This window comes from Xyrauchen texanus, chromosome 35, assembly GCF_025860055.1.
Source record: "Xyrauchen texanus isolate HMW12.3.18 chromosome 35, RBS_HiC_50CHRs, whole genome shotgun sequence".
Classification (NCBI taxonomy): Eukaryota; Metazoa; Chordata; class Actinopteri; order Cypriniformes; family Catostomidae; genus Xyrauchen; species Xyrauchen texanus.
Genome location: NC_068310.1, coordinates 30,125,697 through 30,142,509, shown reverse-complemented (window position 1 = coordinate 30,142,509; position 16,813 = coordinate 30,125,697). Strand labels below are relative to the sequence as shown.

Below are 16,813 nucleotides of genomic sequence, written 5' to 3'. Positions count from 1 at the left end.
AAATAAATGTTCAGATCTTCTTAAAATACTTCAAATAATTCTTATCAAAAAATCCTCCAAATGCAGCAATGACAGCTTTGCAGATCCTTGGAATTCTAGCTGTCAGTTTGTCCAGATACTCATGTGACATTTCATCCCACACTTCCTGTAGCACTTGCCATAGATGTGGCTGTCTTGTCGGGCACTTCTCAATGGGGTTAAGATCCATAACACTCTTTTCCGATTATCTGTTGTCAAATGTCTGTTTCTTTGCCCACTCTAACCTTTTTTTTTTTTTTTTTTAAATGTGGCTTTTTTTTGCAATTCTTCCCATAAGGTCTGCACCCTTGAGTCTTCTGTTTACTGTTGTACATGAAACTGGTGTTGAGCGGGTAGAATTCAATGAAGCTGTCAGCTGAGTACATGTGAGGCATCTATTTCTCAAACTAGAGACTCTGATGTACTTATCCTCTTGTTTAGTTGTACATCTGGCCTTCCACATCTCTTTCTGTCCTTGTTAGAGCCAATTGTCCTTTGACTTTGAAGACTGTAGTGTATACCTTTCTATGAAATCCACAGTCTTTTGGCAATTTCAAGCATTGCATAAACTTCATTCCTCAATATTTTTACCTAATATTAACCTTAAGACATGCCAGTCTATTGCATACTGTGGCAATACAAAAACAAACACAAAGACAATATTAAGCTTCATTTAACAAACCAAATAGCTTTCAACAGTGTTTGATATAATGGCAAGTGATTTTCTAGTACCAAAATAGCAATTTAGACAGAGGAACCTTATTGAGGACGCTTGAGCGAGGAAGCATAGGTGCATCCTATGCGGAAGACTTTTTGGCGAAGCAGCTGATGCATGCATATATTCTCCTCCCCTTCACATCTCACACAACAGTTTTAATTCATGTTTCACCTTTGCAGTCTACTTTAATGGTGCATCTTGAATTATTAGGATTTGCTATGAAAATATCCATCAATCCATCCATCCATCCATCCATCGTCAACTGCTTATCCTGTGTACAGGGTCGCGGGGGGCTGGAGCCTATTCCAGCTAACATTGGGCGAAAGGCGGGGGACACCCTGGACAGGTCGCCAGTTATGAAAATATCCATCCATCCATCCATCGTCAACCGCTTATCCTGTGTACAGGGTCGCGGGGGGCTGGAGCCTATCCCAGCTAACATTGGGCGAAAGGCGGGGGACACCCTGGACAGGTCGCCAGTTATGAAAATATCAATAAGTCAAATTTCAACAACATAACGTCAAGCACTCCAATGTAATGCAGCTGTGCAGAGAAGGCGCTCTGAAGTGACGAGTGAGTGAGCAGGACGTTTCATTTTACCAATCCGTCTTGCTTTCATTCCTCCATCCTTATTTCCTTTCCTTCCATTCTTTTGAGGGTGGAGCAAGGAAATTAGAAAAGGAAGAAAGGAAAGGAAACAAGGACACACAATTTCAGAAATGAGAAGTCCTCAGGGTTTCAGCAGACAATTTATGATGCTGAATGATGCAACGTATTTTATATATTTTGAAAATTCATAAATACAAAATTCAATGTATTTAGACATAAATTACATAAAAATTTTTTTTCAAAGACCTTAAAATACAGTACAAAATATTTTTTTTGTTTTCAATTACCTATTTCAAATACACGTATCTTAAATGCTTGCCCATCTCTGGCATTGGCCTACATCCCAATTAAGCATACTTTGTTACAGAATATAGTGTATATAATAGCAATAATAATGCTATTTTGCTATTTAATGCAATTTAAAAAAATATGTGTATTCAGCAAACAGTACAGTTTAATTCAGCAAGTGCGGTCCAGATGAAAAAGTTTTATACTGCAATTTTTTGCAAATATAGTTGGTCATCCAGGAATTACATGCATATGTAAAATCAGCATAATGTGTGCAGTATACACACTATATACTGGAAAAGTAGTAGAAAGTTGAGTACCATATTGTTTGAGTATGCCAGTACTCATATTATTGGGACATATCATCAAGTCATACAACTGTGTCTTGTTACCACAGACCCTCTGCAATATTAGTCCAAAAACCAGAGGAAATAGTATACTATCCAGGCACCTTAAGAATAGTACTTTCAAAATGCCATGATCTGGGATATACTAAATCAAATCTTGCATACTACTTAGGATGGATAGTGCACATTCTGAGACACAGGGTTGGGGGCCATTTAAGCTTAAAGTTGTGCTGTTTTTCCATTGTTTTTCTAAGTAAAAATGAACTTGATGGATGTCTGTGTCTGTTGTGCTCAGGTTTCTCTTTATTTTTGTCACCATGTCAGGTTAAAAAGTACATAAACTTTTAAAGGTTTGTCTATAGAAACCTGCGTTCTATTATATTTGTTGCACTGCGACAGGTCTTTGTAGCAGGAGAACACGTTTGGTCTGAAAAGGCCCCTTAAACTCAATTTAGGCTAGTAAAAGGTTTCAAACCTGAATTTCTTTAATTTCTCACCCTATGTAGGCCAGTTATGTGTGCCTATTCTTGGAGGCCCCTGGTCTGGTCTGACCAGTCAGTCTTGGTGATGTAATTGGCTTCTGACCCGTCAGAGATCGGCTGAGCCATCTTTACAGTCCCAAGGGAGGCAGTTCTCATGCTAAAGCACCCCAGACGGGCCCACTTTCTAAAACACTGCACAAGGCCAGCACTGAAAGCAACACATGCCACACCTCGTGAGTTGGGAAATATCATTGGTCATATAGTTGGTTTTGGGCATATCATTGGTTTAATGTCCTTTAACGTAAATCATGTATTTTTATGTATTTTTTCCTTTCTTTTTATGACACTAACTGTTAGGATTAGGTTTAAGGTTAGGGTAGGGATGTAGGTACGTTTTGTTGATTTAAAACTCTGTAGAGCATTATCCTTAAAAACCTCATCTATTTTTTGGACAAAATTTACCTCGCTTTTAATTTTCACATCTTGCATTTCACCTTGGAAAACCTGAGATGCGTGCAAGAAGTCATGTCGCAACAGTCACTGTATGTCATGTATCTTTTCTTTGATATATTGATACTTGTGAGAAAAAAGTGACCGATCAAGGGACAACTTTAGAAGAACGAGATACCAGTTTCACCTGAATTAAAAAATGTCCAACTTATTTTACTCCCTGTAACTGTAACTCAGTTGGTAGTTAGAATGTAATTTCAGCCAAGCTAAGAAGCACAAGGCTGGTAAATGCATTTAAACGGTATCTAGCCCTATCTCCGCTGAAAACTCTACACTACAGAACACTCCGTCTTACTCACTTTACACTGCCTGGGCCCAGACACTGTGTCTACAGACCCTGAGCTTGTAGATCTCTCCCCTGTCATCTCTGCCTCATGGCTCTGTCCCTAGAGAAGGGGGTTTAGATGGGAACTGTTGCTAGCAGTCTATTCCCAGTATTCTTGAGTCCCCTGAGGAACAATTACCTTACTTTACAGCACTGATAACTGGGAATAAATGTATCTGTACACTGTTATCAACCTTATCATCTAATTCACAGACTAATTTTATATATAAATGGCCACAAATGTCTCTCTCCTGTTCTCAGCCTCTGAGGTTATCACCTAACAAAAAGCATTTGACTTCTCATACTGTGGGCCTACAAAGTATTTGGACACTTTATCCAGGTTTGAATCTCAATGTTAGAATTACATTTGGATTTCTATATAACATTAGCAAAGTGATCCTAGACCTTTTCTCAGAAATAACTTCACCTTTCTTTACCTTTCTTTGCAGTTATACTTTCAAACAATTGGTCCCAATGTGATTTTTATTGGATGTGAAGTCAGTTCCCCTCAAGTTCACATGCATCTCATAGACTTTCATTGATTTTGTAGCAGGCTAAAGATATATTCTAACCCCTATCCCTAACCCTACCCCTAAGTCTAACCCTCATAGAAACCTGTGCACTTAATTTAGGTGATTTATGAGCCTTTTTTTTTACCAGTGAGAACCAGCCAAAATGTCCTCACAAATGGGTTCTCTAGCACTTTTACTGTACTTGTGAGGACATTTTCAAAAAGTTGGCACTCACAAGTATAGCAAAACCTGTACACACGTGTCCAGCAGAGTAACCACAGGTGTATTGTTGTTAATCATTTACATTTAATGCATTTGGATTTACATTTAATGCATTCAGATCACCCTGAAGCTCAAGACTGGTTGCCTACTGAAGCTAAGCAGGGCTGAGCCTGGTCAGTACCTGGATGGGAGACCTTCTGAGAAAACTAAGGTTGCTGCTGGAAGAGGTGTTAGGGAGGCTAGCAGGGTGTGCTTGGACCTGTGTAGGTTCTAATGACCCAGTATAGTGATGGGGATACTATAATGTAAAAAGGCACTGTCCTTTGAATGAGATGTTAAACTGGTCCTGACATTCTTAAATCCCAGGACACTTCTCAAAAAGAGTAGGGTGTATGGTGTCCCCCCCCATTAGCCCTTATCAAACATGGCCAAAATATATATATTAATGAATTTGGGTTGAATATGACCAGGACAATTGTTTGAGAGAATCAAGAATAACATATACACACCGATCAGCCAAAACATAAAAAAAAGCTAATTTTGTGTAGGTCCACCTTGTGCCGCCAAAACAGCGCCAACCCCGCAGCTCAGAATAGGATTCACTAACTAAATGTTTTTTATTTTTTGCACCATTATGATTAAATTCTAGAGACTGTTGCATGTGAAAATCCCAGGTGATCAGCAGTTACAGAAATACTTAAACCAGCCTGTCAGGCACCAACAATCATGCCATGGTCCAAATCACAGAGATAACATTGGTTGATGTGAACATTAACTGAAGCTCTTAACCCGTATCTGCCTGATTTTATGCACTGCTGCCGCACGATTGGCTGATTAGATAATCTCATGGATGATTGTTGGTGCCAGATAGGCTGGTCAGGCTGGTACCTGACCTTTCAGAAACAACATGCGACTTCCTCTATGATTATGTTGCCATTTTTGTGGCACTTCACAGTTGATTTAAAGATGGCATTTCATGACTTGATGTTGTTTTTTGTGATGTACCGATTAATCTTGGCCCTGAGTCTCATCAGACTTGCTAGACTTTATTCAGGTCCGGAGGTAGTTTGAACTGAGGCATTAAATTATTTTCAGTACTCTTAAGCACATTAATGACCAATTCTCATTACCACGACACGTCTGGATGCTTTACTTTCACTATTCACCATTATTTTTGATGATACTCATTACTGTAACACAATCATGCATTTAGGTGAATTGAAGTAGTGAAGTGAAAATGAAAAGCAGTATGAATGGAGTACTACTAAGGTGTATTTAAGATGTACTTTACGATTTTAAACACATACCTTTTTTTACTTTGCAATATTTACATTAATGACAGGGGGTAAAATGTACGTAACTGTAATTAAAATGATGTCATAATGTAAAACATCTTAATTTACTCTTAATTCTTGATACTGAAAGAAGAAGATGAGTCTGTTTTGCTTATCTAGTTCTCTCAGGTGTGTCTAAGGATCCCTGGAGAGCTCCAACCAAACTCCTACCAGGTCACAGAAGACTGCTTGTGTGACGTCGCCATGCGACTATAAAGTTTGTCCGGAGGGAATGGGTGGCATTGTTTAAGTCTCAATCAGATTGCTATTCAAAGAGTTACCAAAAACAATGTGGTACAGCAGCTTGAAAGTACTCAATGTGCAATACAAATGTGTAGAATGTGTGGTTGTAAAATTGCACCATGGGAGCACCTAAACACAGCATGCAAACTCTGATTTCTTAATTTAATGACCTTAAACCACTGTATGTATATCCATGGGCAAATCACCAAACAATAGGGCCTCACCCTTACGAGTTTTGCAAACTGCTAAAAAAATGCATTAACAAAATTACTTTAACTATAGAGACTTTTCAGGGAGGTGGTTGCTTCCTTTGCATACAAGTGTTAGTCACCCAGAGGTGATGCATTTTGAAGTAGCAGCAGCACAGGTCTGTCCTCCCCTGTGCTGTAGGGAGGAAACGGGCTGTATTTTCCATCTGTGGGCGACGGTAATAGCGGAGGCATTCGTGATGGTGTGACCTTCTTGAGCTAAGGGAATAGCTCCATTCAGCACAATAAATACACAACTCACAATAGAGGTGGGCAGGAACCATAGCATAGACACAGTGGCCACTCAGGACATAATGAACTTATTCTCATATCAGAATACAGTGAACAAGCAGCCACGGTTGCTTATAGACACCCCATAGAAAGTGAAAATACAAAGCAACTGAAGTGTTTGGACGTCTTTTACTGTTGAACGTCTCTCTTTTTGTTTTCAGTGTGTCACACAGGAGCGCTGCGTCTTTAAGACCACCTATAAAGTGTATGTGGATACATCTGCATTGTGTTTCATTCTCACCAGCTTGAGAACTATTTACAATATTTACAATCTCTAAGTGAAATTAAAAAAAACAATGCAAAGCAAAAACAAATACACCAAATTATTCGTATATTTTTTTGGCTTTAGAATATCAAAAGGCCCAAGCTGTACATGGTCAAAACAGTACGGTAAACAAAAGAAAAACTACTAGTTAGAGGAAAACCGATATATCGGTTTTACAGATTATTCAGTGCCAATAGTTGCTTTTTGGAACTATCTGTTATCTGCAAAAATCTATGCCGATAGTTTTAATTATTTATTTTTTTATTTGTTATTTTGTTTTGGTAGGATTCTACAGTTAGAGCGTCATGGTCCTCCAGTACAACAGTGGCCACCAAAGGTAAAATAAGTAATTAATGAATAATCTGTTTCCTCACTTTTATGTGTTTTTATATTTTGTCCTAAATTGAAGTGTGGGCATGCAAAGAAAAATTTGACTATATTGAAACATGCCCCATCAGCATATGCATCTCCAACTTCATAAAATAACAATAATAATAAAACGTATTCCTCATTAAACTTCATCTGGTGAAATATGTACAAGGCCCTTCATCTTGTGACTATAGTACATAGGCTACAAAATGCTTAATTTGGAAAATACAAAATATAGAGCATTATAACGCAGTCAATTGTTTTACATTTCAAAATAAGAGCCCCCGGTGTGTTTAAAAGTTATTAACTAAATATAAATTTTAAGATTATTTGGTTATTTAGTTTCTGTTTTATTGGGATTTTGGTTGCACAATAAACTACAACTACAACACTTGTATCCTCAATGTCTATAGAAAGGAAAGACAGATTTTGCTTTTAACTATCAATTAATCGGTTATCTGCCTTTTCTACCACCTTAGTTATCGGTATCGCAAAATCCAATATCAGCTGACAGCTTTTACTATTAACAAAGGAACTTTCCAGGGACCATATCAGAATTCCTTGTCCAAGAGCTCTTGCCTCTTTACACTCAGAGAAACACACTCCAAGAATCATTGTGCCCACCGAAAGAACAGTTCAAGTGCTGAAAGCATTCCACAGATGAAAGATGCTCATTAAAGAGGCAGAGAAATATGTGTACAGCAGAAGTAGGTGGATACAGTAATCGTAAAAGCAGTATTTGTACAAGTATGAGCTCTCAAGTCATAAAACAAACTCATTAGAGGTTTGACTGGGTTAGGTGTTAATAAGCGGGGAATCCAAACTGCATGTCTATTCGCAAATATGTCTTGCTTATCAATGACAAGTCTTTCCCATTAAAGTCACTTAAAGAATGAGAGATAAGGCTGAATGAACTAAGGTGGGGTTGGGGTTGAAAGTAAAGATGAGACCTAGCCCACTGGGATGAAAATCACCTACAATGTATGTGAATGTAAGTGAACTTTATCTATATAATGTTTCCGTCTTGTGGCTATACTTTTGTAACGGTGTGTATTTTTATGTTTATGGACTGGCCCTATTCACTTCCATTGTAAGTGCCTTATACTGTAACCGTAGGATTACATTTTTGTATATATATATTTTTAAATAAACTAGGGATGAGCTATCTCCTGCGCTATAATTAAAAGTCAGTCAAAAATACATTCTCATTCATGAGAAGAGCCAGAGCTACAGACCTACAGTAGTTTAACAGTAGTTTAACAATGTATTAGATGATTAACTGTACACATGAGATCGCTAGGCTGCAATGCCAGAACAGAAACATATTTACAGTGTCTTCCTCCCTCAGGGGTTCATATGATACTGAAGGGACACGTATCATATGAAAGACGTGACACTGCAGTTCTAGAACCGCCTGAGGCAGTGAAAAAGCTATGAAGAACAAAAGAGGCTTCATAAATGAAATATGAATACAATATTTTTCAGCTCAGTTTGAAAACATTAAACAATTGTGTGCAATAACTCACTCCAAAAAGCACAAAAAGGTAGCATAAAAGTAATCCATATGACTCCAGTGGTTTAATGAATATCTTTAGAAGCAATCCAATCAGTTTTGGGTTAGAACAGACCAGAATGAAACTCTACATCATTGCAGTTTCTAGGCACGATCATGATTTCAAGCTCGGTTATGTTTCCTAGTTCTTGACGCATGCGCAGAGCACTAGATGGCACTAAGAAGTGTAATCGAGAAGTTATATTTTGGTGACTTCTGAAGATATAGATTTAACCAATGGAGTCGTAAGGATTACTTTTATGCTGCCTTTATGTGCTTTTTGGAGCTTCAAAGTTTTGGTAACCACTCACTTGCATTGTATGGACCTACAGAACTGAAATTCTTTTATTTGTCATTATATTTATCTTTTATAAATCTTTATTTGTGTTCTGCAGAAGAAAGAATGTCGTGATGGTGAGTAAATGATGAAAGAATTGTCATTTTTGGGTGATCTATTCCTTTAAGCAGATATTGGTTAGGAATAATTATGGTAGTAGTAACGCCTAAAAACTTTTTTAACATGGATCTGTGTATCTATTTGATCCATTTATTGTGTCCTCTCCCATCCTGGAATGTTGTTACAGGGTGGGAGTTCAGATTCCATGAGAAGTGTAAAGTTTTACTTCGCTATTGATGTTGTGTTTTGAGCCATATTTAGAAATTCGTAAGCCCTTTTATGCCTTTAACATTATTACACCTCGAGCCACCCACTAACTATCTCTGTGAGCATAGTATTACTAACACATATAGGTCAGAGGTGTTAAGATAAAAGCATATGCGCATAATGTCATTCGGCTGATCTACAATAAGGTTTTACTTTTCACGCTTATGAACTTTATAGGAATCTGGTGGAGTTCAGATAAGACCTCTTGACATGTACAAAACCCAGGCCATAATTCAAAGGGCTTCATACCTCTTTGATGGTGTCTTGTGTGTCCACAGCTTCTGGCAGAGGTGTCTGTGAGGAGAAAAAGAGAGAGAGAAAGAGTGTAAGGAAAAGAATGCATGGGACTAGTGGAGAGCTCTTGCTCTGATTATTAGTGGTCATTATTATTTCCATTTTGTTTGAGTGTTAATGTATGGTGATCCGGCGCTTGAATATGTTTTTCATGTTATCATGATTGCTCATTGCTACTGTTATCAGTGGCCTTGATTGACAGCGGCAATGTTCTCTCGTGCACACAAACACGTGCTGCAATGGCTTCAAGTTGTTGTAGATACTGTATTTACACTGAGTGTTATACAAACTCTCAGCCTTTCAAAAAACAGCCAAGCAATGACTAGCAAAATGCCATTCTGCCAATGCACAATGTCAATGTCTTAAAACATGGTACAACAAAGTCACAGAGGTAGGAAAGAATACCAGAAGACATGCTAGACTGATGTCGTCATTCGTGGCATCTGACGCTTGTGCTGTATATGAACCTTGCTACCTGCCTTGCTTTCTTTAAAGACTAATTATCAGCTATAACGTAATTATGAGTCACACAGGAATTCAAGAGAAATGTTTGGCTCTGTAAGCTTGCTTGTGTGGTGGAGACAAGGAGAGAGATTGAGAGATACTATAATATATATATATATATATATATATATATATATATATATATATATATATATATATATATATATATATAAAACAATAAATATTTTATATAGCCCAATTGATAAATATAAATATATTTAAAATCATTTTTCACCCCACCCACAAAAAAATAAAATCTAACGTTCACTTCCACACGTTATATGGACTATCTTACTACTTTAGTGATAATATTGTGGTATTTTTTTACCTATTTGGAGCTTGACAATCATTGTATCTTTATATATTACAGAAATGTCCTACTGCATCATAAGTCTAAAGTTAATATCTGAAGTTAAGTTCAATGTTCAAAAATTAAATCCTAACTGAAATCGCTATGGGTTCAGATAAGATAAGATAGGCTATTTAGATTTGCAACATGATCGCGCAGGAAGTCGGCATGTTGTTATCAAGAGTTTGGCCAAATTATGCAGACTCACCAATAAGCTCCATATCCTATCATATATTTTTGTGCATGTTTACTTTCCCCTTTGGCATGCATTTTTCCCTTTAACATTACAATTTCTCTCCACTGATGGTTAGGTTTAGAGTTTGGGTTGGGGAATATGCACTCCTCTTCACTGTATTACAACCTATACTGTACAGCTGAAAACAACTCGCTTCACAATTCACTTTTAGCGCCCCTCTGTGGACATTGCACCTGGAAAATTTGCCAATATGCTCACAAACACTTACCGCTTTTGCCACTGGGGGCAGTGTTTCAAATTTCAGTAAGCACAGACTGATTTTAGCTAAAGAAAAGTCAAGCTACTGTTTCCAATTTCACTGTGTGATCAGTCTGAGAATTAGGATGTTTCTGTAATATGATCCCTGGTCACGTCAGTTACTTTTAGCTTCTTTTCCACCATCTGGCCGAACGGTTCTGAGCACGGTTCAGAACGGTTACAATAGTATTTCCACTGGAGCACGGTTTGGCACGACACGATTATAAACCATTCTCAGCCCAGAATTCCTGGCATGGTTAGCTAACCATACTCAGCTGTTCTTAACCATGTTGGTGGAATGACTTTAGTACGTGACAACTTGTAAGTATCTTAATGATTTTATTAATATTGTTTAAGTATTGTAGCTTAATTTTATTTTTCTACATGCCTTTTTCATCAGGGAAGTAGATTACCAGCTCATTTAAACTCAAAATACATCAATATATTCTCATTTAGTATTTTCATATAATACTCATATAAGATTTTGACAATAAATATCCTTTTTCACTAGTTTTGGAACTTTTACCTCTCTGCATTCTTGTGTACGGTTGTAAACACAAGTCCTCAGGAAATTATGGTAAACCTTGCGCCGACATGGTCTGTGTCTTTGCTGATGTTAGGAGAGTAAAACCATGGAAAAAAGCAGTACTAAAAACTGGATCATCCACTATAGCGTGCTACACTCGCTCCAATGTTTACCTCTCATGACGTCGGAAACACACGGATCAATTATTTACCACAGTGGAAAAGAAAAAACGTAACTGCACCAGCTGGTCCGGATCGGCACGGAACGGTACGGTTTTGCGACGAAAATTGTTTGGCCCAATGGTGGAAAAATGGCTTTTGTATGGAAAAGAGCACTTTGGACATTCTGTTCAACTTCTCCTTTTGTGTTGTACGGAAGAAATAAAACATACAGGTTTGGAACAACATATGGGTGAGTAAATGATGGCAGAAGTTTAATTTTGGGGAACTATTTATGTAGTGCCTAATATTGTGTAGAAATTACAAAACAAATGAAATGACACCAGCAAAGAAGAAGCATTCAAGTGATTTCAAGCATCTGAACTGGACCACATACTTGAGAATGAATCAGGTTGTAAGTATGCATTTCTGATGGGATTCTGGCTCAAGAGGCACTTGAGTTTTTGGTGCTGTGTCCAGCCATTAACTAATGGCAGTTGCCACCAGCTCTAATCTCTGTCTGCAATCAAAGCTATTTCAGATAAAAAATATCTTCTCGCTCCTCCATATGATGAAAATCAGAGTGTCGATGAGATTGAAGATAGAATAATGGATGAATTGCTGTTTTAAATAGATTTATTTTTTGGTAAGCTGTAAATCACTGGTGATTTAGATGCCCAAGTACTCACTTGTATTCGCCTGTGAGTGCAAGATGAGTCATGAATATTTTTGGTTCTTTTTTACGAAAAAAAAAAAGACTGTACATTTTAAGTGAATATCGATGTTAGTAGTACACGATCATATACTGTAGCTAAAAACGTTTTTTGACTTAGGCATGAAGAGCCATATAATGCCCATTGATGACAAATGGAATTACATGGCATGAATTCTAAAACCAAACATTCCTTTTGATATACGTTCCGTGCAGCACTACAACCTTTACTTTCTATTATGAGATTCTGCTGGCACAATAGCTAATTGTTTGTAACCTTGATGACAAAGAATTTCACCACTATCTTTCATCTCAAAACTGGCCACCTGATTCCCTTTTCCAGTATGGCAGATAATCCATAACTCAGCATTTATTGGCCTCTGTCAGAGTCTATTCCCACACCAGGTGTTACTCAGCATCACCAGCCCAGAACCTTAACCACTACCACGTCATTGAACCATTAATGCAGCAGATTTCCACTGATGCATCCCAGTCAACAGTCCCAATATTTAAGTCTGGTGTATCATTTCTCGAAAAGATCTTAGGGATAAGCTGATTGTTATGAGCAGTATGAACCAACAGTGACGGTATTTTTCTTCAGCTAACTAGGTAGCTTCATTTTCTACATCAAATTTCCCTGCTTGGTTTCCTTCCAAAAGTAGTGATGGACAGTTTGTTTGGATTCTAGTGTGAGGAGGGATCATTCCCAGGTTATCAAGTTCACTACCTCCTCATGCTTCATTTCTATTATTAAGGCTGGCCAGCGAGGAGTTCTCTCCACCCTGTGGATCTGTTGACTGAGTAAACTGTGTAGACTACGACTGTAGCTGCCTAGATCACATGCTCAGACACAAAGGGAAATTACGCTCTATTGACTCTATATATAATGAAACTGGGTAGGATCTAATATGGCCTGAAAGTGAAATTAGATGGATGGAGTGGTGTATTTACAATCTCTTTGGATGGATGGATGGATGGATGGATGGATGGATGGATGGATGGATGGATGGATGGATGAATTGGAACAGACCGACCGACCGACAGACAGACAGATAGATCGACAGATAGACAGACATACAGATAGATAGATAGATAGATAGATAGATAGATAGATAGATAGATAGATAGATAGATAGATAGATAGATAGATAGATAGATAGATAGATAGATAGATAGTATTTCATATAGTATTTAATACTTATGGTTGTACTGTCTACTTTACTTTTTGTTTAATTAACAACATAATTTTTCACACTCTGGGTTTTGGAACACGGAAGTAAACATTTGCAGAGTAAACTTTGACAGCGGTTGAATGAGAGTGAATGGGGGATCATAGCAAATATTATTTTCACTTACCCATTTGCTCCAAGACCAAAAGAAAATATCCACTCTTACGTTTGAATGACTTTCCAGAAGAGGAAAAAAATATAGATTAAGACGCCGAAGATGCCAAATTTATTGTCACTCTCTCAGCAGCTGTAATAGAAACCCCCTCACAGCTGTGGTAATTCGTTTTTTAAAACGAATTCCAGGTCAATATAACACAAAGTATAATATAAAAAAATGTGTGACAATTACGCCGCAAAATAAGGCAGAAACGCATCATCACAGTCTGTGAAAAAGGTCTATTGCAGAGAAAAATGGAAAGCAAATTGTTTGGCAACCAAATGTCTTGTTTTATAACAAGCTCTTTGGCAGTAAAAACGATCAATTGCACTACATTAATTAAAGAGGGCTTGCCATTAGTCTTAGTTAGAAACTCTTATGGGAATCTCACATAGTTTGGTGGACAAAAATATATTTTGACTAATGCTGGACACTCTTGAGGCACATGCCCGGGGCTCAGTTATGGTTTTTTAAATTGAATGTGGACAAAATAGATGAATAATTACAGAAAATGCCAGCCAGAAAAAATAAAAAATACTTGACTGTGGCATATTGGCCTACATGGATTTCTTTCTTTCCCTCTTTATATGGTTCTTTTCCATTTATCCCTTCTCAGAGAATTCTCAGGCAATGTAAGGTATTTCGCCCTGTCCAGTCACCAGCCTTATTGCTAGAATGCAGAAGAGGGACAGCGGGGTCCTGAGACTACACATATAAAAGACCTCCACTCCTTGACAACCAACAATCATTAGAGCAGAAAGTTCCAAATCAGGCATTTTGGCCTAGTTGAAAACGGTCTTAATTGAGGAAACTGGGGGATGAGTTATTTGTTTTAAATGTTTGTAATGAATATGAACAAATTATCCACACCAGAAATGAATGTAATTTAAAAGGGTTCAATTTGAGTTATTTTTATTTGGATGTCTACTTAATTATTTGGAGAAAACAAATGCTAAATACATGAGATTTATTCTATAATTTACAAAAGTTTACTCTAGTTCACTAAGGCCTACAGTGGTGTGGGTCTTCCTGTCCTGGAAGCCTCTCTGTGCACATTATTTTCCAGACTGTAAGGGAACAATAAGTTGGACAATAAACAATACGCTATAAATAACTCCTTTTTAAGCCTTTAGTCCAAGACATGTAAACAGAAACACACACACACACACACACACACACACACACACACACACACACACACACAACAATGGAAAGTGCTTTCCCCCATTGAGTCTTTGCTGATTCTGTTTCAGCTATCATTATGAGGACTCTCCATAGACATAATGATTTTTATACTGTACAAACTCCGGGAAGGGGCCAGTGATCAGTCTGTGGTGGCACAGAAATTTTAAGGGCAGTACATATTACTTCTTGTGCTCATAAACAGCAATTGCGAGAGGGGTGGCCAATGGGATGGCCGTGGCCACCATGGACTGAAGCCTGGCAACCCCCTAGCTCCACCACTGTATGAACTTTAGATTCTATCCCCTAAACCTCACACTCACAAAAAACTTTCTGCACTTTAAAATTTCAATAAAACATAGTTTAGTATGTTTTTTAAGCTATTTAAATTATGGAGACACAGAAATGTCCTCATAAACCACATTCATAGCATAATACCCTTTTAATTACCAGTTTGTAACCTAAAAAAAAGTCCTCCTAAACCACACACACACACACACACACACACACACACACACACACACACACACTTATTATTATCTTTCACCTTCATTTATGGAAGTCTTCATAACCTCCCTCCCTTAAACCCGTGTTAAGTAACAGTACTACATGATTTTGTCCTAAAGAATAGCCTATATTTTTCTTCACACTTACCCAGCTGATTCCCCTGATTTTTGGTGTTTTCTCATTGGAACCGCGATCGGGATAGACTTTGTAATTGTAACTCCGAAAGAGATGCATGTTTCAGTGAGGTCCGATATCAAGAATGATTTCATTTAGAGATCATCTGCTGGCACTGGCAGTAACACACGGTGAAAGCTACATTTCCAGTGAGAGTTTGACCATCCCTGTTTGAAGACAACGGGAGCTCGCTGCATTCCTACATGCGTGTTATGTCCAGGTTCTGAATGCCATTAAAACCCGTGCTGTGCGCTGTCAAACTTGCCTGCGCGCTCTCGACAATCCAGCCTCAATTCAATACAGGAGGCGCCGAAACGAGCTGCGCGTTCCCGCCCCCATGCAGCCGGATGCACGGCGCGACACTCACTTCCAAGCTTCCGCACGGATTTGTCCTCAGGACAGGTGTTTGTTTCTACACCACAATTACCACAATTATTAATTTACGAATACTTATGTGACCTTTAAGTTTCCGTTGTTGTTTACCGCTGTACGTATTTAAATAAGGTCAACATGGTAACATGTTCTAATGAGCCCAACTTTCATTTAGTCTGACAGTAATCACACTTTACATTACACTGCTCAGTGCTCATGTTACTCTGTATTCTGTGCGTTTCAGTGCCACGGTACAATAGCCTGCATTTCGAGAATAGCTGAAATAACATTGAATCTTGAGAATAAAATCACAATTACGATAGGCTACTAAAGTCAGCCTTATGACACTTAAGAAATAACATTATCAGAATAAAGTCGTAGAAATTATTAGAGATTTGAGTCATAATATTTTGAGAATAAAGTCAAAATTACGAGAATTAAGTAAAAGTATTCTGAGATTAAAGTTGCAATATGATATTATGAGAATAGAGTAAAATCAGATTAGTCGAAATAGTATGGGATTAAAGTTATAATATGAAAGGACATTATTATAAAGTAGTAGCATTACAAGTTTAAATAGAAATACATAAATAAAGTCATATAACAATGCAATATTTTGAGAAATGTTTTATCTCTCAAATATATCTTTATTCTCTGTTGTGAGATTTTTTTCAAAATATTTCCACTTCAATTTCATAATGTTACTAATCTTAATTTGCATTAATTTGTTATTTTAAGGTGAGACACAAAAATGCCATTGTACCATAATATAATGTTTATTGTTATTTCCCCTTGCATGGTGCAGTGATGTGGTACTTTGATACACTGTATATATAATAGTACCGAATGATTACCTGTACCATGGTATTTATTTACATGGCATTACAACGGTTTATGTTAAAAAACACAGTTTTGCCATGGTACACATCCAAAGCGATTAAAACATGCAATAGGCCATATGGACATGTAATGTTAAGTGTTAATCAAAAACATTGCATAATTATTTATATCAATATGATGTATATGCAAATATAAATATACAACAGTATATTAGCAGTAGTCGTCATTCATGTCAAATTCATATAATTTATTTATTTTACTATAAACAAATCATTTATGTATTAAGCATTATTCAATGTAATAATGTTTCTTAATGTTA

General features: G+C 37.4%; 1 protein-coding gene across 2 annotated transcripts in view; it reads right to left on the bottom strand.

The window, feature by feature from the left end:
• LOC127628516 (rap guanine nucleotide exchange factor 3-like) overlaps positions 1 to 16,813 on the bottom strand; it is a 48,625-nt gene that overhangs the window by 19,275 nt on the left and 12,537 nt on the right. Inside the window, exons 1-2 of one of the 2 annotated variants that reach the window (XM_052105310.1) lie at positions 15,256 to 15,537; positions 9,247 to 9,291 (exon numbers count right to left, since the gene is read on the bottom strand). In XM_052105310.1, coding sequence (XP_051961270.1) covers positions 9,247 to 9,291; positions 15,256 to 15,342 — 132 coding nt within the window. In that variant the 5' untranslated portion in view covers positions 15,343 to 15,537. Of the gene's footprint in view, positions 1 to 9,246; positions 9,292 to 15,255; positions 15,538 to 16,813 lie in introns of those variants that run through there. The other variant, XM_052105311.1, reaches the window with a different exon arrangement.